The sequence below is a fragment of the Uranotaenia lowii genome, chromosome 1, assembly GCF_029784155.1.
Source record: "Uranotaenia lowii strain MFRU-FL chromosome 1, ASM2978415v1, whole genome shotgun sequence".
Lineage (NCBI taxonomy): Eukaryota > Metazoa > Arthropoda > Insecta > Diptera > Culicidae > Uranotaenia > Uranotaenia lowii.
Genome location: NC_073691.1, coordinates 136,491,800 through 136,515,487, shown reverse-complemented (window position 1 = coordinate 136,515,487; position 23,688 = coordinate 136,491,800). Strand labels below are relative to the sequence as shown.

The window sequence follows — 23,688 nt, the reverse complement described above, 5'->3', positions numbered from 1 at the left end:
CCGCCTCAACTGTAGATTCAACGTTCTCTGACAGCGGGCCTTTGATGGCCTCGACATCAAATGCTTCTAGTTTCATCATAAAATCTCCGTGTTTCTCGTTCGAACTGAACCCGCCAGCGTCTCCCAGGGTTTCCTCTCCGGAGCGCAACAAAGCCAGCACTACGGAGACCTCCGAGCCCGTCGACTCAGTCGCGCTGCTTCCCGCCCTTATCTTCAGTCGTTCCGGCCCTGAGTTCGATTGTTGTGACGACATCCTCCAGTTTGATCTTATTGCTGCCGCATTACGGGTTCCATCACCGGGACGCAACAAATCTGGCACTTTGGGGACCTCGGAGCCCTTCGTCTCAGTCGCGCCGTTCCCAGCCAGCGTCTTCAGTCGTCCCGGCCCTGAGTTCGTCTGTGGTGATGAGGCTCCCCAGATTGCCCTTACAGGCAAGTATTCGTCAATCTTGAGAGCGCTTCCTGCGCCTGATGTTTTCCTGCCTTTCGACAGATTCATCGATTTTTTACCACACCTTGGAGGTTCTGTCCCAACGGCATTGGCTTCGACCCCGGGACGCAACGTATCGGGCCTCACGGAGACCCCTGTGCCCTTCGACTCAGTCGAGCTGATTCCTGCCAGCGTCACCAGTCGTCCCGGCCCTGAGTTCGTCTGTGGCGTAGGGGTTCTCCAGCCTGCTTTACCAGGCAAGTACGCTGCTTCTGACTGCCTTCCTCCGCGTGATGGTATTCTCCATTTCAGTGACAACGGCTCCAGATCGGCATCAGAACCGCTTGATTTCATCAACATCTACTATCAGAATGTCGGTGGTATCAATTCCTGCGTGACTGATTATCTGCTTGCTACTTCATGTTCCTGCTACGATATTATCACCTTTACCGAAACATGGTTGAACGATCACACTCTCTCCAACCAGATCTTCGGATCCGATTATTCAGTGTTCCGCTGCGATCGAAGCTCCCGTAACAGCAGAAAGGCCACAGGTGGTGGGGTGTTACTCGCCGTAAGGTCCAAATTCAGAGCCATGCCAATCGATGATGAATCTTGGCATAATCTTGAGATGGTGTGGTCCCGCATCGAACTCGGCGACCGGAAGCTTTACGTTGGCGTACTATACTTGCCTCCTGATCGCTCGAGAGACGTGACCTTAGCTGAATCATTCTCTAGTTGCATTTCTAAAATAAGCTCTTTCTGCGCTCCAGAAGATGACATAATCGTCTTAGGCGATTTTAACATGCCAGGTATAAAGTGGTGTTCCAGCCAAGCTAGCTTATCCTGTATCCCGATCCTGAACGCTCCACTTTTTCGGCTTCCTTGAACATTATTCTAGACTCTTTGAGTACAGCAACCTTACGTCAGATCAACAGTGTTGTAAACGAGAACGGCCGGATGCTTGATCTTTGCTTTGCCAATGACGGATTCCGTTTACCAACTATCGAATCAGCACCGGCACCGCTAGTTAAAGTAGGCCCACATCACCCGGCTTTACTGGTTACAATTAATATCTCTAGTTTGTGTAACCCCGCTGATAAACTCACACCCTTCTACTTGGACTATAAAAACGCCGATTTCGATATCATTTCTCGCGTACTGGCCACTATAGACTGGGAATCCGAACTCGAACTAGCTAACCCTAATGCTGCAGCCGAAACTTTCTCGCACATCCTCAACTACGTAATCGACCGTCATGTGCCGAAACGCACCGCCAATGCTAATCCTCGGACTCCATGGGCTACAGCAGCTTTACGACAACTGAAAGCGACAAAAAGGCGTGCCCTTCGAAATTTCAACAAGCACAAATCGCCGCATACCAAGGAAGAATATCGCAAACTCAACTCCGCCTATAAAAAAGCCTGCCAACGTAGCTATCAAAACCATCTTCGTCGAATTCAGCAAAATCTCAAGACTAGCCCAAAATCCTTCTGGAATCACGTTAAAAATCAGCGGAATGAACCTGGAACACCGTCCTGCATGTTCTTAGATGGCATCATAGCGAACTCTGACTCCGGAATCTGCGATCTCTTTGCCAATAAATTCTCGAGCATCTTTGATACATCTTCAATAACCGACGACCAACTAAATCGCGCCATCAGGAGTGTTTCACCACTGGGCTTTTCTTTAAACGGTATAACAGTCGAGGACACAATCATCTCTAAAGCAGCCACTAAGCTCAAAAACTCCTTCTCTACGGGCCCGGATGGGATACCAGCTACCTTCCTGAAGCGTTTTATGCCTTCTTTGCTGACTCCTATCAGGCTTATCTTCCAAGCTTCGCTCGACCAGGCCACCTTCCCCTCACTGTGGAAAGAAGCTTACATGTTCCCGGTTCATAAAAAGGGAGATAGGAAAGATGTTAATAATTACCGAGGAATTTCAGCTCTGTGTGCTATTGCCAAACTTTTCGAATTGGTGGTTTTAGATCCCATTTTCATGTTCTGCAAGCACAACCTCTCCAACGACCAGCATGGATTTATGCCTCAACGCTCAACTACAACTAACTTACTAACCTTTACCTCGTATGTGCATGAAAGTTTTGCAAAGAAATCCCAAACTGATGCCATCTATACCGATCTGTCTGCCGCATTCGACAAGGTGAACCATGATATTGCCATCGGAAAGCTCGCGCGTTTAGGATTTTGTGGATCTCTCATTGGCTGGTTCCGCAGTTACCTTACGGGACGTAAATTGACAGTTCGTACGGGTAACTGTTTTTCCAGGCAGTTCTCAGCTTCATCAGGCGTGCCTCAGGGAAGTCACTTAGGGCCGTTAGTATTCCTAATTTACTTCAATGACGTGCTGCAACTCTTCGACGGACCAAAATTGGCGTACGCCGACGACTTGAAACTGTACTACTCTATCAATGGCTCCGAGGATGTGAACTTCCTGCAGAACCAGTTTAACCTCTTTGCCTCCTGGTGTGATGCCAATCGCCTACCTTTAAACCGTGATAAATGTGTAGTAATATCATTTTCCCGCAAACGACGCCCGCTCTCAGCCGTTTATTTCCTTGGAAACGATGCAATCTCTCGAGCTCAACACGTGAAAGATCTTGGTGTGATCCTCGACGCGCGGCTGGATTTTAAGAATCACACCAACTATATCGTTGACAAAGCCTCCAGAAGCCTGGGTCTTCTTTTCCGCATGACGAAGGACTTTAAGGACATCTACTGCCTGAAGAGTCTTTACTGCAGTCTGGTTCGATCGATCCTCGAATACGCTTCTGCGGTTTGGTGCCCATATTATCAAAACGGCTCCGATCGCATCGAAGCCATCCAACGACGTTTTTTGAGGTATGCCCTTCGACACTTAAACTGGCAAGACCCTTTTCGACTTCCCAGCTACGAAAGCCGCTGCCGCCTGATCGACATCGACACGCTGCAAGCCCGCAGGACCGCCACTCGTGCTTCTTTCGTCGCTGATCTGCTTTCATCAAGAATCGACTCTCCTGCACTTTTGGAAGTTCTTCCACTTAGCGTCCGACCTCGTGGTTTGAGGAATCGGGATCTTCAGCTCTTCGTTCCTGTTAGACTAAACAATTACGGGGCCAACTCTGCAATAATTGGCGTCATCAAGACTTTCAACCGCTTCTCAGAACATTTTGATTTTGACGTTTCGAAGGTTTTATTCCGAAGAAGAATTCTTAATGTTCTAAGTTCAGTGTAGATTTGTATTCGTTGTTAGTTTTTAATTTTAAAATATCATTTGGATCAATATTTGATCTGTTGATTTAATAATAAATAAATAAATAAATAAATAAATGTGGATTTTTAGATTAACGTGATTTAAAGCATAGTGCACAAAAAGTAAGTTTTAACGATGATTGGCTTGGTTTCATGCCGATTGAAGTGAACCCGTCTAAAGGTTAGCTTTGGCTTCAGCGTGTAGATTTATTAAATTAATGCCAAAATTTCAAAATTTTATGTACAATAATTGATTAAAATAGTGTGCATAATTCTTTCATATTGTCGAACAACGTCTTATTACGCTCATGAACATTTAACAGCAAGTTTTACACCCAGTTTATGTTGGGTACGGGTGGTCCAAAATAAGGCTATGATCATTTAGTATCCGGGCACTTTATTTCGGTGATAGCAACGTTACTAGAGCTCGGATATGCTAAACTTTAATAGCGTTGTGTTGGTTTTGAAAAGGACTATCCTGCCTATTTTTGATAGATTTTTAAGCTTACGTATGTTTGAGATATTTACGATGCAAAAAGACACGGTAAAAATAATTTTGCACAAATTTGCTCCTTTTACGCATTTTGCGCCTCGAAAATTCTTCATTGTTGACTTGAAAGCTCATGAACTGTTGATTTGTTCTGATTTTTTTTCGGACCAAATGGTTTAGAAGTATAAGGAGTCACCCTGAGATCCACACGAAGTTCAAACCAACCATCGGAGTGCAACCCTTGATCTTAAATATGGTAAATAGTCTATGGTTATGGGGGATAACTGAATGGAGACTCCTTAAATAATGCCAAAAATCCATTTCCGGCAGGCAAAAAGTGTGGCCTGACTAGAAGACAACAAGTAAGTAACTAATAATGATCAGTTCCAATGATAGCAATCTGTGCATCCGGGTTTTACGCAATATGACAGATGTGTTCTGATGGATAAAAAAAAATATGTTAAAATCGGTTTTAAAGGATCAAATTTTTCAAGATGCCTCCTCATGAAAAGGTTCCAACCAGATTCCTATTGCTTTTTCCAGGTGAGTTTGTGTAAAATATCATGATTTTGCAAAGATTTTACTTCTGTGGTAAAAAAAATAAATCAATACATGACTAAAAAAAGTGTGCAAAGATAAAAAAGAGATTTTATGAAAAAGTTTGAGTATTTCTTGAAATCATTGATAAATATTTTTTTATATTTTTACATTAAATGTCATATTAACACCTTCATTTCCTCCATACAACGTTTTTCGATCAAATGAATAGTTTTTAAAATACACACGTTTGTAACTGCCCGGATACTAAATGATCATAGCCTTAGGTACATAATTTAAAAAATGTAAAGAATTCATTTGCAAACGAAAAGGGAGTACATTCAAAAAAATGTTCCATAATTTTACCATATATTTTGCTTTCGCTAATTAAATAAAAACACTTACCTTCGCAATAATCTAAAAACTGTTGAAAATGTATATGGGACAGTTCTACTACTAATCAGAGGAAGTGATGATTAGTGATGACCAAAAGCAAAAACCCACCAGATTCTGAACAATTCGCTTGCACTGATAAAAAGTTCTTCAATACTCATGGATTATTGTTTTCGAATTAGGCTTAATAAATTCATAACGCAACATATTATTCGATACAGGTTTTGTTTTTTTTTTTTGTGGCTTGTGATATAGCTCAGTTGGCAAGTCTGTTGTTTCCTGAGCCGATGTCCACGAGTTCGAGCCCAAGAGTAAACATCGAACACAGTTGTACCGGATAGTTTTTCAATAACGATCCGCCAACTGCAACGTTGATAAAGTCGCGAATGCCATAAAGATGGTAAAACGACTATAATCGAAACAAAAAAAAAAGATACAGGTTTTTTATTACACACTACACAAGTACATTTATTTTTTCCGCTTTTTTTTCTTAAGCTAAGGCTCCAGTAAAGAATTGTTTCCTCCTAGAAGTAGTCATCATATCGCCAAAGGCCAACGGTTCGATTAGAGGTAGACTACCCAGAATCAAAGACCGCTGGCCCACGAACGGCGACGAAACCCGACACACAGCGACACGCCATTTTCTTGTTATTTCCGGTTGGTACAGATTCGATAGGGGCTGTAAAAGAAAAAAAGATAATGAAGCATTAATGATACGTTTAGGCTTGAACGATTTTTATTTAAACCTTACAGTACTGAATTATGCTGGAAAATTTGAAAAAACTACGAGGGCTTGTATACAATAGAGGGTTTGGCTTGCTGGAAAGATTCCACTTAGCATCCGGCTTTTGATTCATGTAATTTTTAAGCGATTATTTACGGATAAAGAACGACTTGCAAGAGAAAGGTATTTCAAACGTTGTAGAATTTGTTTCATTATTTTCCTACTAAAAATTATCTATAAATAATTATTGCTTACCTGATACAGAAGTTTATTGCAATGCGGACTGGTCAAGAACTTAACCGGATCTGAAAATGAAGGCAGAAAAACGACATTATAAATACTTCTATCCTTCTACCTAGTGGATTTGTAGCCCCACTTGCTAGAAGCAGTAGGTAGCAGGGTAGAAGTAATTTTTTCTTCAATACAATTAAAAAAAATACTTCTACCTTTCTACCTACTGCTTCTACCTATTGGGTTTGAAAATCGGAAAGCCTTTTCGTTTTGCTGTATGAGTATAAAAGTAAACAATCAACGACCTGTAATAAATAAGCTCGCCAACATGGACTACGCTAGAAGGCTTTAGAGAACATTTATAAAGCGTACCAGTGAGAATTTCAAAAATATAATGGAAGCATTTTTTTTTTTTGAAGAATTTCGTCTTTTAATGAAAAACACATATTTTCTAGCTCATTATTTTCTAGCTCTAGACCACTTTTTTGAACTTTTTGTGACCATTTTATTAAAAAAATTAAAAAAAATATTTCTTGGCTTCATAATGTAGACATTAACTTCAGCTTTCATATGCATAAGGCAAATATTTTTTGGACGTGTACATGTTTTTTTCTTTCATGCTGAATAATGAGAAAACTAGTAGCTTAAGGTATACATAATGTTCTAAACATATTTTACTGATGTAACAAGGTTTCTATTGATATAAGTTTTGTAAAGATCGGTTGAATACGCCAAAAGTTATAATGATTTGAGCTTGTAGTGTCAAATTGACACTCCTAGTGCTGATTAGGGTAACGAAATCTAATGCTGATGAGGGTTAAGTAATTGGTTAATACGAAACAATTGCTTTTCAGCATCAAAACAGTTTTATTAAAAATCTCTAAATAAGAATGTAAAATTCTGAACCTTCGCACTGGTCGGTAGATTGATGAAAAAAATTTGACGTTTGAAAGATGTTTTCTTTTTTTATTCAGTTATCCTCCCCCAGGACACTTAGAACAAGAACTCGATCATTTTCTGGATTTTTTGGTCAAATTTTGCAGGTTCGCAATACCGACGGTAGGTGGCTCGAATAACGCGGAAAACTGGCGCTTGGATGAGCGGGATTTTCCCGTAGGAACATACATATACCGTATTTGTTTTCACCACCCGAAAGTGTTGCACCTTCCACGCTGAAAACGAGCATGAATCGAGTTTCGCACCCACCTTTGTTGGTGTACGTGAAATCGGCAGTGTCAACAGAAAACATCAAGCTGTCAAAAATCCATTACAGCTGGTATTTGTTTTCATTTGACTTCGAAAATTGAAATGAAATTTACTTTAATTGATCGTTATCTTTTAAATAATACTAGCTGACCCGGTGTGCATTGCTACACCTTGCAGAAATAAATGTAATTTGTAAAAATTTATTCAAATTTAGATTTTTGTAAGCATTTTTTTTTAAATCAAACCTAATCATGGTTTAGAACCAACAGCTTTGAAATGAGAGCAGCAGCTGGAGTTCCGAATTGCAATTCAAAGATGGTAGGTATATATTATTAACTGAAGCTTGATCTCTAAACTTGTTTTTCAAGATCTGAAATTTGTACTCTGTGTTTAAAGCTTCATAATGACTCAAATAATGTTAATACTTATGGATTTTCCACCTTTTTTCCCAAAGTGGGAAGTTACGAACTTCCATAAAAACATTTGTCACATCTATTTTTGAGATATGCCAAATATCCGTACGCATGAAAACCCTCTTTCAAAATATGGTCCCTTCTTTGAAAAGCTCTTTATCTTAAACTTACATGGGAGCTCCCCCATCTTTTCCAATTTTGTCCCCCACTGCTTGAAGAAAGTAGGCTGATTTACCTGGCTCGAGTTTACATAAATTTATTATTGAAAGAAAAAGATTCGCATATTGGAATTTATTGCACATTGTACTTTCTGAAAATATAATTTGGTTATCTTATTTTAATCGCCGCCGGGATGTATTCTTATTTAATTTTTGGCATTTCGGCGAGTTGTGAAAATTCAAGGTAGAATATTTAGAAAGAACATGAAAGTATTATAGGTGGAAAGGTCAAAGCTAGAGCGCTTTGGGTAGAAGAAATTGAATAGTTGGTGAAAATGTGAGCAGGGCTTTTGTTTTGTGAACAGCTTTTGAACTACTTGCGTGATTCTTTGCCGCGCGCCGTTTCAATGTTGATAGGAAGCGATGAAGAAACCCATCGCATTCCTACCCACATTGAAACACGGACGGGTCGAACACATGAGATTGTGTCCGACCGGGCAAAAAATCACCCAAGCAGCGCTCACATGTGCTGTTCTATTGTTAAGCCAATTCTAAGCAAGTAGTTCAAAAGCTGTTCACAAAACAAAAGCCCTGCTCACATTTTCACCAACTATTCAATTTCTTCTACCCAAAGCGCTCTAGCTTTGATCTTTCCACCTATAATACTTTCATGTTCTTTCTAAATATTCTACCTTGAATTTTCACAACTCGCCGAAATGCCAAAAATTAAATAAGAAATTATAATTTTGAAAACCGATCAATAGCGTGAATCGGGACAGTTTTTTGAGTATATTCCGAAAAATCTGTATTATAAACACTTCCAGCCCCTGATTAGCTTTTGATGATGTATTTTTTGGGGTTATAAAAATATGCTATCGAAATTTGAAAAAAAAAACGATGAAAAGGATTTTTAATAAACATTTTCAAACAGCTTTTTTCACCATCCTCGCCCTTCGAAGCAGTTTTAATATCTATCCTTTTTGGGCCAAAATTATGTTAAAAATTTTTTTCGCCATATGTCAAACTCGTTGACATGAGACATTATAGCTTGAAGTTTTCCCAAACAACACTTATCATTGTATGAAAATTATCGATTTTATACATTTATTAAAGCAAAAAATATCAGTTGCATCACTAAATAATTTTTCCGCGTTTTTTATTTTCTCTTTGAAAGTCAAATATTCAACCTTTTTGGCAAAAACAAATTTCTAAGTCAACATTTGACCCGTATATTGGGGCAAGTGTAAATGCAAAGCTTATTTTCAGATGCGTCAGAGTAACGGCTTTAAAATGGATTCAATACGTATATCTGTTTATTTGTTTTATCAAGTTTGATTGATATATCTGCAGTATTCCAGCAGTATAATTTTATGTTTGTTATTCCACTTTTAACGAATGCTGTTCAAAGCAAATGACCTTCATTTACAAAGAAATTTAAGAATTTCAAATATCCGCTTCAGTTTCAACATTCGGAATACCCCTTCTGGTCTTTCCAATATATTGAACCATTTTGAAGATGAATTTCTTAAATGTTCGACATTTGCTCTTGCCCCACCGTGTAAGTTGACAGGAGGGAATATTGTTTTTAACACTTTAAGGGTATACTAAAAATTGCTCATGAAAATTTTGCTTCAGTTGAATATCAGTTCTAAAGTCTCACTTTTCAAAAAAGAAACGGATTAAAAGTCTCTTTTATGCAGCCATGTAACACAAAAACACTTTTCATGTTAAGTATGTACTTGAATTTTTTGTTTCAATTGTCCGCAAAGTGTCGCATCAGAACTAAATTGATATTTTTAAATAACAAATGCTATATGGACAACAAATTTGGAAGCATTTTTGCAAATCTTTCAATTGCTTTTGATTCGATTCATAAAATACCAATCCGTGTCACATCTAGGCGTCATTTATTGCCACGTGCTGTGTACAATTAAGCAAGAAAACACATATCTAAGTTGCATATTGCATAAATATCGCCCCCACGTGCTTAAGAAATATAGGTACTTGGTTGGAAACAGGCGCCTTATTGTTAAATTTTTCCAACGATCAATGAACATGCTTTGGTACATATGTTACTATGCTTTGATTACTTTCCACTTGCGACGATGTTTGCTTGACCATAGAGACGAAAAACAAACCGCTCAAAGAAAAGATAATCTCTAAAAACGGATGCCGTGACTTTTCAATTTCAGATTAAGGCAAAAATAATGTAAATGTTTTATTAGATCGGCAAAATGTCAATCTGGATCACATCTAGGCGTCATTCATTACCATCTGTTATACAAATGAGCTAGGAATCAAGTAGAAAAAAAATCACATCAGGGCTTCATATCGCCACCCCTTGCATTGAAAATATGCTTGGTTGAGAAATACGCGCCAAAATATTCCCACTGATCAGTATGCTATGCCATGGTAACTATCTTCTAGCGACGTTGGCGCGCGACGCCTCGACCATGGAGACGAAAAACAAACCGCCCAAAGGAAAAGAAATCTCGAGAAAATGGATGTCATGACTTAAATTTGTTTCGAAAAACTAAAAATTTTGTATGGGAGCTCCCCCTTCCTTAAGTCGGATGAGGTTTAAACTATTATAGAAACCATCTCCGGCCCCGAAAACCCTCAGATGCCAAGTTTCACGATGATCAGTTCAGTAGTTTCCGAGTCTATAGGGAACAGACAGACAGCCAAACATTCAGTTTTATATATAGATGAAAATTTTAGCATGAATTTATATACTATGTTGAATTGTGAAGATTTCAGATTTATTTTGCTTGGTAGATTCGCCTCTGCCTCTGATGATAACTGCAATACCAGCTGATTCTGGGTGGTCTATGTTTGCTGCTGCTAGACTGCAGTTACCCCAGCTTGAAGGTTCCGGTATTTTGAACGTTTATTTCTCGCAAATACCTCGAGTACCTATTTCCGTTTTCAGATGACAAAAGAAAAATTCTTGGAAGTCAAATTGGCGAACTCAGATCGCGGAAATCGGGGGAGAAAATTTAGCTAACAGACCGAAACGAAATTCAAGCTCCCAATGCGGGTGTAGTCTCGAACTACCGTTTTTGAAGGGCAACGGGTGGGAATCCGGGACTTGGCGCAACCGAGCATCGTCACCCTAAGGCACAGCTCGAAGCAGAGTAGCTTCGATGCAGCTGAACGCTTCTTGCTGTGGAGACCAACTTATAGGACCCTTCCGAACAAGAAAACTTTTCGATTTGGGCGATTCCACCAGATCTTTGGGTTGGCCTTTTTGCACTCGGATTTGCTGCTCTTTTTCGGCATCGCCTGGAACTGATTGCAGCAAGCCTTCTGGGCACATTTCTTCTTGGAAGCGTTGTTTGCTTTGGAACGTGCCATCCAGGTGAAATTCTCCGCCTCTGTTGGAAACGGCACTGGTATTGAATCCGGAACAAGTTTCCATTCTTCGGGATAATAAAGAGAAAAAAAAAACAGCTCGAACGCAATTTATACGGTATAGAAATAAACCAACCAGCTGATATTTGTTTACATCGGGAAGCATGTGCTGTCAAAATTCATGATAGTATTGGTGAGAGCGCAAGCAACACCGAATATTCTCAGAGTGTTCCACCGTCCACTTTATGGTGCACTACCAGTGGACTACCCATCCTGAAAACGAGCATGAAAACAGCAAAAAGTGCACTACCGGTAGTGCCCCGGTGCACCACCACACGAAAACGAATTCTCTAATAATTTGAAGGAGGTAAATAATTCATTTGCAAGCGAAAAGGAAGATAGTACATTCACCAAAATGTTGCATATTTTGCTTTTGCTTATTAAATAAACACTTACCTTTGAAATAATCTGAAAATTGTTGAAAATATATATTGGACAATTTTACAACTAACGAGAGGAAGAATAAGCCAAAACCCACCAAATTCTGAACAATTCGCTTGCGCTGATAAAAAGTTTTTAAATACCCATGGATTTTTGTTCTCGAAATAGGAAATCAATTCATAACGAAACATATTCTTTGATACATGTGTTTTATTAGTCTTTTATTTTTCCGCTTTTTTTCTTAAGTTAAGGCTCCAGTAAAGAATTGTTTCCTCCTAGAAGTAGTCATCATATCGCCAAAGGCCAACGGTTCGATTAGAGGTAGACTACCCAGAATCGAAGACCGCTGGCCCACAAACGGCGACGAAAACCGACACATAGCGATACGCCATTTTCTTGTTATTTGCAGTTGGTACAGATTCAATAGGAGCTGTAAAAGAAAAAAAGGTAATAAAGCATTAATGATACGTTTAGGCTTGAAAGATTTTTATTTAGATATTTCTCAAATATGCATAGTACTGATAAACCCTCTACTTCATGGACTGTGATTAAGGCGTTAAGAGAAAAAAAATTCAATGAAAATAACAGAAAAAAACCCGATTTAATACACTTATCAGTGGATTGGAGGCTTTCTTACAGAGTGTCAATTATCTTTGGAAATAAATGACACAATAATGGATTCCTTATTTCTGAATTATATATTATTAATCTATAAAAAAGATTATGATTAAAGAAAATCGATAGCAAAAATTACTAAATTCAATATAAAAAAAAGGTGCCCAGTACGTTTTTTGGAGGATAAACGAACTTATATTCAACGAGTTCATTTATAATCCAAATAATTCAAACTGTTAAAGTTTGAGAGCCACATATCTCGACGCTCACTAGTGGTCAAGGGGTTAACCTCCTAAACTCTCATGCTAGATGGCGTGGGATCGATTCTCTGCTGTTTTATGAAATTTTTGTCAAATTTTTGATCGCCTTTGTAATTAATTTAGCGATTGCTGGCTACTGCTGCCTGAGCAAATGGCTACCTTTTTTGGAGCCAACGTAAGCATGATATGTTCTATGGAATAGAAAAATTTTAAACAATTTTGTTTTTTTTTTAGTTTTGAGATAGGTCCTACAGGAAAAAAAATGCAATTTTTTGATACTAAATTCATCAAAATCGTGAAACCTAGAATAGGAGTTAATGTGTTAAGAACGTTTTTATGGAACATACAAATTCCCGGACATCATCGTAACTCGTCGAGCTGAGTCGATTGGTACCTATAAAGTGGGGTCTTGGACCCTTAATTAATGATATCCCCAACTGACCGTTCCCTATGCCTTTCTGTAAGAAAGCCAAAAAGGTTGTTCAAAAAACTATTAAATGTAATTTTTTTGTAATTACTAATTAAATTTTCGATGCATTAATATTGTTTGAAATCGTACAGTACTGAATTATGCTGGAAAATGTGGAAAAAAAACTACGAGAACTCGTATGCTGTAGAGGCTTGCTAGATAGATTCAACTTAGCATACGGCTTTTAATGCATTTAATTTTTCAGCGATTATTCGCGGATAAAGAACGACTTACAAGAAAAAGGTATTTCACGCCTGGTAGAATTTGTTTCATTGTTTTCCCATTAAAAATTAACTATAAATGACTATTGCTTACCTGATACAGAAGTTTATTGCGCTGCAGCCTGGTCAAGAACTTAACCGGATTTGAAAATGAAGGCAGAAAAACGACATTATAAATACTTCTATCCTTCTACCTACTGCTTCTACCTAGTGGATTTGTAACCCCACTAGCTTGAAGTCGTAGGTAGAAAAATAGAAGTTTTTTTTTCTCTAATACAAATTTAAAAAAATATACTTTTACCTTTCTACCTACTGCTTCTACCTAGTGGGTTTACAAATCGAAAAGCCTTTTCGTTTTGCTGTATGAGTATAAAAGTAGACAATTAACGACCTGTAATAAATAAGCTAGCCAACATGGACTACGCTAGAAGGCAGTGAGAATTTAAAATTTAAAAATTTAAAGGTTGCATTTTTTTTTGAAGAATTACGCTTTTTCAATGAAAAAAACATTATATTCTAGCTCATCATGCTCACCATTTACTCCAATAACTTGCCACGGCGCGTAAATCGGTCGCCTCACCGTCTCATAACTTCATTCTCCAAGATAAAAATGGTGGAAGTCACGTTATAGCACTGACTTGTCTGTTTTTGGGGATTTTCATCCTAATGGCTGTTTTATCCCAGGATAGCTAGATTTATAATTATGCTTCCCGAATAGCCTAGACCGCGGTCTTACAGTAGATTAACAACGATTTTTATCAGAACAGTGAATAACTATGATAAATCAAAATCTTTTTTTAATGAAAAATTTGTATATGATTATGAAATTACCATTAATAAGACAGTAACCGTGAAAACCACTGTAAAAACTTATTTTTTCTTATTTCTTTTTTATTTGGAGATTCGTAACACATTTATGTTTTTCCTTATCAAAATTGTCTGCTTAAATCTTATTTTCTAAGTGCTTCAAAGTAGCATAAAGCTCTTAATAGATACAGATATGATGCGTGGAAATACTCGCTCAGAAAAGCCATGAATCGGTATTGCTTGGTTTGATTGATAATTTTAAGCTTAACTGGATTAATTAACTGATTCGTCTGGCTTGTTCAAAGTTGTTAGTTAGTCTCTTTAGTGAAAAGAATTAAGGTAAAATGAACCAGATAAATTTACCTTGGTGTGAATATATTGAAGCTGACAGGACACAAGAACAAGAATTCGACCATTTTCTGGCTATTTTTTTGTCAAATTTTGCAGGTTCACAATACCGATGGTAGGTGGCGAACCTACCATTTTCCCACTTTAAACCTTTTCATCTACCTGGGGGATGCTTGGATGAGTGGGATTGTTCCGTAGGTACATACATAATTTAAAGAATTTATAAAGAATTAATTTGTAAGCAAAAAGGGAGATAGCACATTCACAAAAATATTCCATATTTTTACCATATATTTTGCTTTTGCTTATTAAAAAAAACACTAACCTTTGATGAATAATCTGAAAATTGTTGAAATTGTATATTGGACAGTTTTACTACTAATGAGAGAAACAGTATGTATTCATTAAATGATGACCAAAAGCAAAATCCCACCAAATTCTGAACAATTCGCTTGCACTGATAAAAAGATTTCAATTTCTATGGATTTTTGTTTTCGAAATAGGTTATCAATTCATTACGAAATATATTCTTTGATACATGTTTTTTATTAGACACTACACAAGTAGCTATATTTATTTCTTCCGCTTTTGTTTCTTAAGTTAAGGCTCCAGTAAAGAATTGTTTCCTCCTAGAAGTAGTCATCATATCGCCAAAGGCCAACGTTTTGATTGACTAACCAGAATCGAAGACCGCTGGTCCACGAACGGCGACGAAAACCGACATACAGCGACACGCCATTTTCTTGTTATTTCCGGTTGGTACAGATTCGATAGGAGCTGTAAAGGAAAAAAGATAATGAAGGATTAATGATACGTTAAGATTTGAAAGATTTTTATTTAGATCTTTCTCAAATTAGCATATTAACTGTTTAGCCCTTTACTGCATGGACTGTGATGAAACCGTTAAAAGAAAAAAAAAGTTCAATAGAAATAACACCAAAACCAAAAAATGTTTGGTTTGGTACTATCTAATGTAAAAAAAATATTTTAACTAATTGAATTTTTGATGCATTAAAGTTGTTTGAAATCGTACAGTACTGAATTATGCTGGAAAATGTGGAAAAAAAAGTACGAGGGCTCGTATGTTGTAGAGTGTAGAGGCTTGCTGGATAGATCCAACTTAGCATACGGCTTTTTATGCATGTAATTTATCAGCGATTATTCGAGGATAAAAAACGACTTACAAGAAAAAGCTTATTTCATGCGTGGAGAATTTATTTCATTATTTTCCTATTGAAATTAACTATAAATAATTGTTGCTTACCTGATACAGAAGTAAATTGCACTGCGGACTGGTCAAGAACTTAACCGGATTTTAAAATGAAGGCAAAAAACCGACATTATAAATACTTCTATCCTTCTACCTAGTGGATTTTTAAACCCACTTGCTAAATGCGGTAGGTAGAAAGAATGTTTTTCTCAAATCCAATTTAAAAATAATAATTCAACCTTTCTACCTACTGCTCATCAGAAAGCCTTTTCGTTTATGAGTGTATGAGTATAAAAGTAGACAATCAACGACCTGTAATAAATAATCTAGCCAACATGGACTACGCTAAAAGGCTTTAGAGAACATCTATACAGCGTACCAGTGAGATGCACCGTTCGGTTCTGAACCGGTTCAAAAGAATTTGAAAATTAAAAAATATAAAGGTTGCATTTTTTGAGAAAATTGTTTTTTTTTATACAAACACATTATTTTCTAGCTCATCATGCTCACCACCACAACCACCTAGCACTGACTTGCAGGCGCGGTCCTATGGGGGGGGTGATCGGGGTGATCACCCCCCCCAAGCGGCAAAAAACCGTTACAAAATACTCACAAACGCTAGAATTTCTATGAAAAGTTCGAACATTTCCTAGTGGATGTTGTATGGAATTTTCAAAATTTTCCACTCCGTGGAGGTGATTGTTAAATAAAAGAATTTATTAATTTCTAAACTTCTTAAAATTGAAAAAAAAATTGGTCCGCCAAACTAAAACCGCTGTAACTTGCAATCCTCTAGACCAATTTTCACCAAATTACTTTTGTTATGGCACCTACAGTGTTGAATTCGAAACTGCTGACCATATATGAATCTTTTATAGATTGTTATTCAATCATTTCTATTCAATTTCAAAATACTATTTTTCACTTTTTTACTAAATCATTCGTTTCAAATTTGTAACTGTATCTTTCGATTCAGTTACAATAAATTTTAAAATCTATGAGAGCTGCATTAAGAGAAAACAAATAAAAATAAAGTTCCGAAAGTTGCATACCTAAGAATTTGATTTTAATGATTTTGTTTTAGAATTAAATTTATATTTAGAAATTGAAGAATCAAAACAAGAGTTTATATTAATTAGTTTTTTCGAATCACGATTCAGCAATATACTTCTGAAAAATAATAAAACATTCAGTTTTAAATTCATAGCAATTGTTAACACATTCTCAAATAAATGTTTGGATTTCAAAAGGTATTGATGGAAAACGAGAATCACTAAAATTTTGGTGAGAGTTTTACGGTGATATTAAAATATTGTAGATAACTTGAGATTTTTTCACATGTGTGTATTTTTTCATTTGTAAAATTACATTTATCTCGGAAGGTTTTTTTAAAGAGTTCTTAAATTGATAATTTTTAAACTGCTCAATATACAAATGACGAAAATTATCTTTTTGTCAACAATTGATCGCAGTGAATATTAAAGATTCGCAGATTGTTTTATAAAAGGATGTATATGCTATTTAAAAGGTTATTAAAATAATTATGTAAGAAAGTTTGTTAAAATTCTCTAATTTCTAACTTTTTTTTTAAATATAAACCTCTAATTAATTTAAATGAAATTTATAAGGGAAGAGAAGAAGCAGTTTGCATCATAGTCGTGAAATATTGTTTTTTTTAAGAAGTATATCTAATCAAATTCTTCCATTACTTTGATGATTTATCACATAAATCCAAAAAATTGTTGGAATCAATACAAATTTTATGCTGATATGAAATATTTTTTCAAGAATCCAATTTCAGCATCTATTTTTTATCTAAATGATCAAATCCACATTCAAAAAGGTTTTTTTTTATAAATTCACATAGCCACAGAATTAAAACTTTTTTAAATGAAAAGAATTTAAGAGGTAATTTTGATTTATGTTGGTGCCCTAAATTATTTTCAAAAAGGTTAAACATTATTCAAGAAAATTCTGCACTTTTCTGACAAAATTTTTAAACATTAGGGGAGAGTGGGGATACTTGATCCCCTTTTCTTATTTTCACCATATCTTTTTGGAAAAATTTAGCAACTCGTCGTCTTTGACATTTTCTGACAGCTTGTAACTTCAAGTTTCTATGCTCCAAAGATTAGAACGATACTTGAACCCGTTGATGAACTAGAAGCATTTTCGTGGGAGTAAATAAATTGCGATTTTTCTGAAGTTAGGGGAGACTTGATCCCCTAATGAAGGAGACTTGATCTTTTATTCAGGAAGCCCTAATTCTTGTATAAAAATCAAACAAAACCCCAAGATAGAATGTTAATTGACTATTTTGGTCATGTTTGTTCTAATTTCACAATTTATAGCAGACATAAGAAGAAAATTCTATAACTTTGTCTCAACGCTAATAGCATTGCATACTTAAAGGCGCTATTTTTTTATAATTAAGAGAAAATTAATTATTTTTGCTCTTTTCTTCAGACAATTGTTTGATAAATATTAGTTTTTGGATAAATATTAGTAATTTCGTAATCAGCAATCATAACGATCAATTTAGAAGAAGAATATGCCGTTTGGAAGGGGGATCAATTGTACCCAACTCTAGGGGATCAATTGTACCCATAATCAACATTTTAGAAAACTTTTCCTGAAAAAAGTTGAGAGTTTTCCATTGCTTTGAAAATATGGCATTATGAAGTTCATTTTACGCTCGAACGATTGATACATTGGAACAAATATTTTTTTCATAATTTTTCCATGTAAGGAACATTTTAAAGTTATGAAAAAAGATCTTCAGGTTACATTTTGTGAAATTTTTCAAACAAAGTTCAATTACTCAAACAATTATTTTGTTAAAAAATTTTAAATTACAAACATTGTTATTTTGCTCATTTTGGCACATTTTTCTAGAACATTTGATCTTTGTAAGACATTCCAGTTTCGAGATATAGCTAAGGAATCAAGTATCCCCGGGGATCAACTATCCTCATTCTCCCCTACAATAAAAATTCGAAATAAGGGTTCATGTCACATTTCTTTCCTCAAGAACGCAAGTAATGTTGACTTCTGTGAAATTTTTTTAATTGAAGTTTTCTGTTTATTTACTGTTCCCAATTTTGTAAAATAATAGAATTTTAACGAATGTTTAATGAAGTAATGACTAAATACATAGGATTTAGTATATTTCTCAAAGAAGAAACCAAATCGTTTTTCAGACTTCAGCAAATTATTCAATAAAATAAAATCTTTGTTTTTTACAACTTTCATTAGTCAATAATGTCAGAAATTCTTGAGTTTGAATTATTAAACACTGTAGATTTTTTTAAGATCATTCATCATCATGAAAGTAGTATTTCTTAATTGAATAAAATATAATAAACAAGTTCAGAATCAGTTTTTTTTTTCATGTAAACTACAAGTTTACAACAAGTTCATCAATTATCAATGATTGATTTCACTTAAAACTGATTCTTTTTAAAACTCTATATATACTTCATATCACCAAAACGAGAGGTGATAAACAAAATCTAGTTGAAGTTCCGGTTCTACTAATTCAATCATTAAAACATAGACACCAAAATGCTATCTCTTGCATTATTTTGGAAAGACGTTTTTATTAGAAAAATCATTTTCAAATGTTATTAACTAATCTTTTTCATCTTCATATTATATTTAAATTTATGAAGAGTTAATCACCGTGATTTTGTTTGTTAATTTTATTTATCGACCTTATCGATGAAAATTAAAAGAACATAACTAAGAACATTTCAACATTATAAAAATTCTTGTCAAATAGAAAGCTAGAAACGTATGGATATTGAAAATGAGAAAGTAGAATTTTATAAGAAGCATTTTTATCACATGTCATCAATTCATTCCTCATGGATAAAAAAATAAACAAATGAATAAATGAATAAATAAAAGGGATCAGTTTCGTGTTTGATCATTCAAGAACTCTTCCATTTCCCGAATTGTACTTTGTCAGTGATGATGAATTGTTGTTGTATTTTAAATACATAGAGTTATAAACTTGATAACTTGATATAATTAATTATTTTCATCTTTGAATTAATCATCTACTTATTTCGAATAAATTCTCTGAAGTTCAAAATGGATATAATTTCCTCGTCGATAATTCACATTTCAAATTTTGATTGAATAGTATTTCCAATGGATGACATTACAGAGAAATTTTTCAACCGAAACTTGAATTGAAATTGAAGAAAAGAAATGTAAATTTACATTATTATCAATTAAATATTCTGACTTGATCTGATTTTTTGTAAGAATTCGAGTTTAATTTCTTATCAAATCTGGTGTTATATTTGATTCTTCTTCTGTGCACTGATTGTTATGCCCGAAGCTTCAAATTCTGGCTTTATTCCAATTTTTAATTCGCATTCCGTTTTTGATGTTTTGAAAATACTTGCTTGAATTTTTTTTTGTTCAGAATAAGTATCAACATTTCAAATGAATTATTAATGACTAACCAAAAATAAAATTGATTTGAAATTTTGATTCTGATTTATTTTGATTCGTATCAGTATCTTTTTTTTCGAGTTTGATTATGGGTTTCAATATGGTTTTAGAAATCAATTTGCTTATTATTGTACTTTTTTTGGTATTTTATAATTTCTAACAAAATTTGAAATTCGAAATCCCTCACCCATGGAAGTGATGGACGTGTCCATCGCACGAGTCTGGTGTGCAGCAAACATTAAAGTCTCATTTGAAACTGCACAAAAACCCCCCTCCCCCCATCCCCCCACTCGCACTCTTCAAATGAACGTTTTTTTCGCAATATATTTACGTTATTGACTGATTTTTGAAAATTTGGAAAATCACCCCCCCCCCAAGAGCCAGCTCTAGGACCGCCCCTGCTGACTTGTCTTTTTTGGGGATTTTCATCCTAATGGTTGTTTTATCCCAGGATAGCTAGATAGGCTATCGCAATCAGTTTTTGCCCTCTATGAAAAGTGATCAGTTGAAATTTCCAAAATCTTATTAGTACTAAACAACCATTCCAAAAAACATTTTCAACTTTGTAGCGTTACAAGAATAAACCACCTCAATCCTATCACATTTATGTATCGGAATATTTACGGTTTACCCGGGCTTGCCCAGATTTTCAAAAAAAATTAAGAGATGAGAAGTCCGGGCCGGTAGCCCAAAATTTACTTAAGTCTGAGAATAGGCCCGGTTTTTCCAGGATTATTCACAATTTGAACGAAATTTCAAATTTTTATCTTGTTTTAGCGAAATAAATTCGCGTGCAATTTTTGAAATTGTGTGTTAAGATTTGAACGCCGCTTATGTGCGTTGGTAAAACTTTTTTCATGTGTTCATTTTTTAACGTTTCTCTTGCTTTTTTTGGAAAATACGTAGATTTTGGAAGTTTATTACCCGGTTTTGAGTTTTAAATTACGCGAAGAGCTACATGAAATTCAAACAACACAAAATTCAAAAACTAAGAATTGAGAATTACAAATTAAAGTTTGACAATTTTTCAAACTCGAATCAGCATTGAGATTGAATGAAAATATCAATTCTGAAAATCTATTTGAGAACTTTGTCACAGGCTAAAAACTTATCATCAATAACTATATTATGGGGCTTGTGATATAGCTCAGTTGGCAAGTCTGTTGTCTCCTGAGCCGATGTTCGCGAGTTCTAACCCAAGAGTAAACAGCGAACACAGTTGTACCGGATAAGTTCTTCAATAACTATCCGCCAACTGCAACGTTGATAAAGTCGCGAATGTCATAAAGATGGTAAAACGACGATAATCGAAAAAAAATTAAATTGACCTTTTCATCCAGAATCATTTTATTTAATTGTATGTATTGAAAAGAAATGTAAACTTCTGAATCTTTGAACACATTTAAAATTTCGAGTGTGATGAGTGCAGCCATAAGCACACAAATTTAGAACGAAGTTTCAGTAGCGGACATAATTTTTTATTCATTTTCGATTAAGAGTTGCTCATCGTTAATTTTTTTTTTTTGCAAGAAATTTTATTAAGGCATTTAACTCATAATTTTTTTTTGTGCCGAATATTCATTTCACTTTTTTTGTGGTGTTAGTAAGAGGGCGCCGTACCGTTAATTTATTTTAATTTATTTTTGTTTTGGAACTTCAAAAGTATCCTAGAACTGATTGTGCGAGTTAAATTGTACTGTTTCTTTATTATTTGTCACGAATTTTCTATGAAGGCAACAAAATCAGATTATTACAGATTTATACTGGTCAAACCACCGATTTTTTTAGTAATCTAAGCCACGTGAATCCGCAGACACCAGATACCCAGACTGACCACTGAAGGCTGATTTTGGCGCTTGTTCCGCAGCGCTATCTACGGGTTATCGTGAAACTAACGGCCACATACACAAACGGAAAAATCTTACACAAACATAACTTATTTTGTGTGCATATTGAAACGCCCTTGATATATCACACACACATTTGCATTGTGCTGTTTGTTTTCTTTACATCTAGCGATGAACACGGTCGTTTTTGGTTACCTACTTTTGATAGAAAAAAGAACCATTTATAAATTAGAGCGCATAACCAAATGTGGTTAGAATTCAACCATAGACGTTCTTCCATCTAAACGAAACGTTTGAATTTCTTTCGAAATATATGATGAATTGGTGGTTTGATATTAGGAAACTCACTTGAAACGACGTGTAAAGAAATTCATAACTCACTATCGCTCAATTAATATAAATTCAATTAACACTTGCAATATTGCACGACGCTTTGTTTTGATGTTTGAGTTCATCAGTAAACTTTTAGGAGTTGCCATCATTTACGACTAAAATGATGGTTTTTCAACGATTTAAGTTGGATGAGTATTGATGATTGTCCGCTACACTTCCTTATTTCGTTGTGGTTGAAAAATAATCATTTTCTGAAATCTCCGATGTGGTGGAAAATCACACATTCTCGATTCACAAGAAGAACTGCGGAAATAAAAAGCTGCCTTGGCTGCCTAACAATTGCTTCATTCGTGAAGACCACTTTCATCTGCAAGATTTCGTTAACCCCCGGAACCTCCGTCAAGAGTAAATTCAAGTATCCCAATAAATATTGTAACGACACAAAAAAAATCCAATGATTGTATATTGCAAATAAATAAAACAAAAGTAAATGTGATGTTTACAAAATTTGAAAAGCAATGTGTAGTTTACAGAATGAACTAATGAAAAACGCAACTACGAAATATTTTATCATGTCACCATCTACAACGAAAAATCGCTGTCAGATTTTTATTCACTTTTTTCTCGAATAAATCCTGAAACATTCCTTTCGATGAAAAACTTAGTCACATTCGAGAAATGTCTGCTTTTCAAAATATCGAACTAATTTTGGATATTAAATGAGCCCTTTTACCGCCCTCTGGACGAGGCAGTTTTTGAAACAATATTTGGACTCCGAGATGATGCATCTTGTAAACATTTTCCCGCAAATTTAGTACAATTTTTAACAAAGTGCGTTGGTTGAAATATGATGAATATTGATAAACAATCTCAACCATCCGAGTCTGTTTAATGAGAACAGCTTAGCTTTTCCTGATCTGTTGTTCAGTTATTTTTCTTTTTAGTTAAATTTCGAACCATTTTCATTTTTGAATATCGCATGTGTAATTGGTTTTATCAATGGGTATAAAAAAATAATCGTGAATTCGTCACATTAAAATCTGGGGGAGGAAGACTGAATAAAAAAAGAAAAAAAAATTTCAAACGTCAAATTTCTCTCATCAATCTACCGACCAGTGCGAAGGTTCAAAATTTTACTTTCTTATTTAGTAATTTTTAATAAAACTTTTTTCATGCTGAAAAGCACTTGTTTTGCATAAAACAATGATTTAATTAAGTTTTGCTTTGTTCTGGTAAATTCCAGCATGATCAGGCGTATTATGTCGCTCAAATTTTGTCAAAGTTTTGAAGCTGATAAATAAAAATGACTTGATTAATGGTTGTTCTAAAAATATAGCTAAGTCTAAATTTAGCACCTAAAAAACTGAGTTACATGACTCACTACACGAAACTGATCATCGTAAGTTAAAATTTGAACGATTACAAATCTTTTCAACAATTGCTGGCTTTTTGCCGAACAGTAAAAAAACGATGCAGAAAACGATGC

General features: G+C 35.3%; 1 protein-coding gene across 1 annotated transcript; it reads left to right on the top strand.

Moving 5' to 3' along the window:
- The first annotated feature begins 44 nt into the window (after positions 1-44).
- Positions 45-5,669, top strand: LOC129737958 (uncharacterized). Its single transcript, XM_055729131.1, has 4 exons — positions 45-436; positions 743-1,242; positions 1,332-2,126; positions 5,602-5,669. The coding sequence occupies exons 1-4, from the start codon at positions 45-47 to the stop codon at positions 5,667-5,669; spliced, it is 1,755 nt and encodes a 584-aa protein (XP_055585106.1).
- Positions 5,670-23,688: the final 18,019 nt, after the last annotated feature.

Coding starts and splice junctions, on each gene's coding strand:
- LOC129737958 (XM_055729131.1), top strand. CDS start 45: ATGGCCTCGACATCAAATGCTTCTAGTTTCATCATAAAATCTCCGTGT. Junction 437..742: donor CAGATTGCCCTTACAGGCAA/GTATTCGTCAAT, acceptor TCTCCATTTCAG/TGACAACGGCTCCAGATCGG. Junction 2,127..5,601: donor ACTGGGCTTTTCTTTAAACG/GTATAACAGTCG, acceptor TCTTAAGCTAAG/GCTCCAGTAAAGAATTGTTT.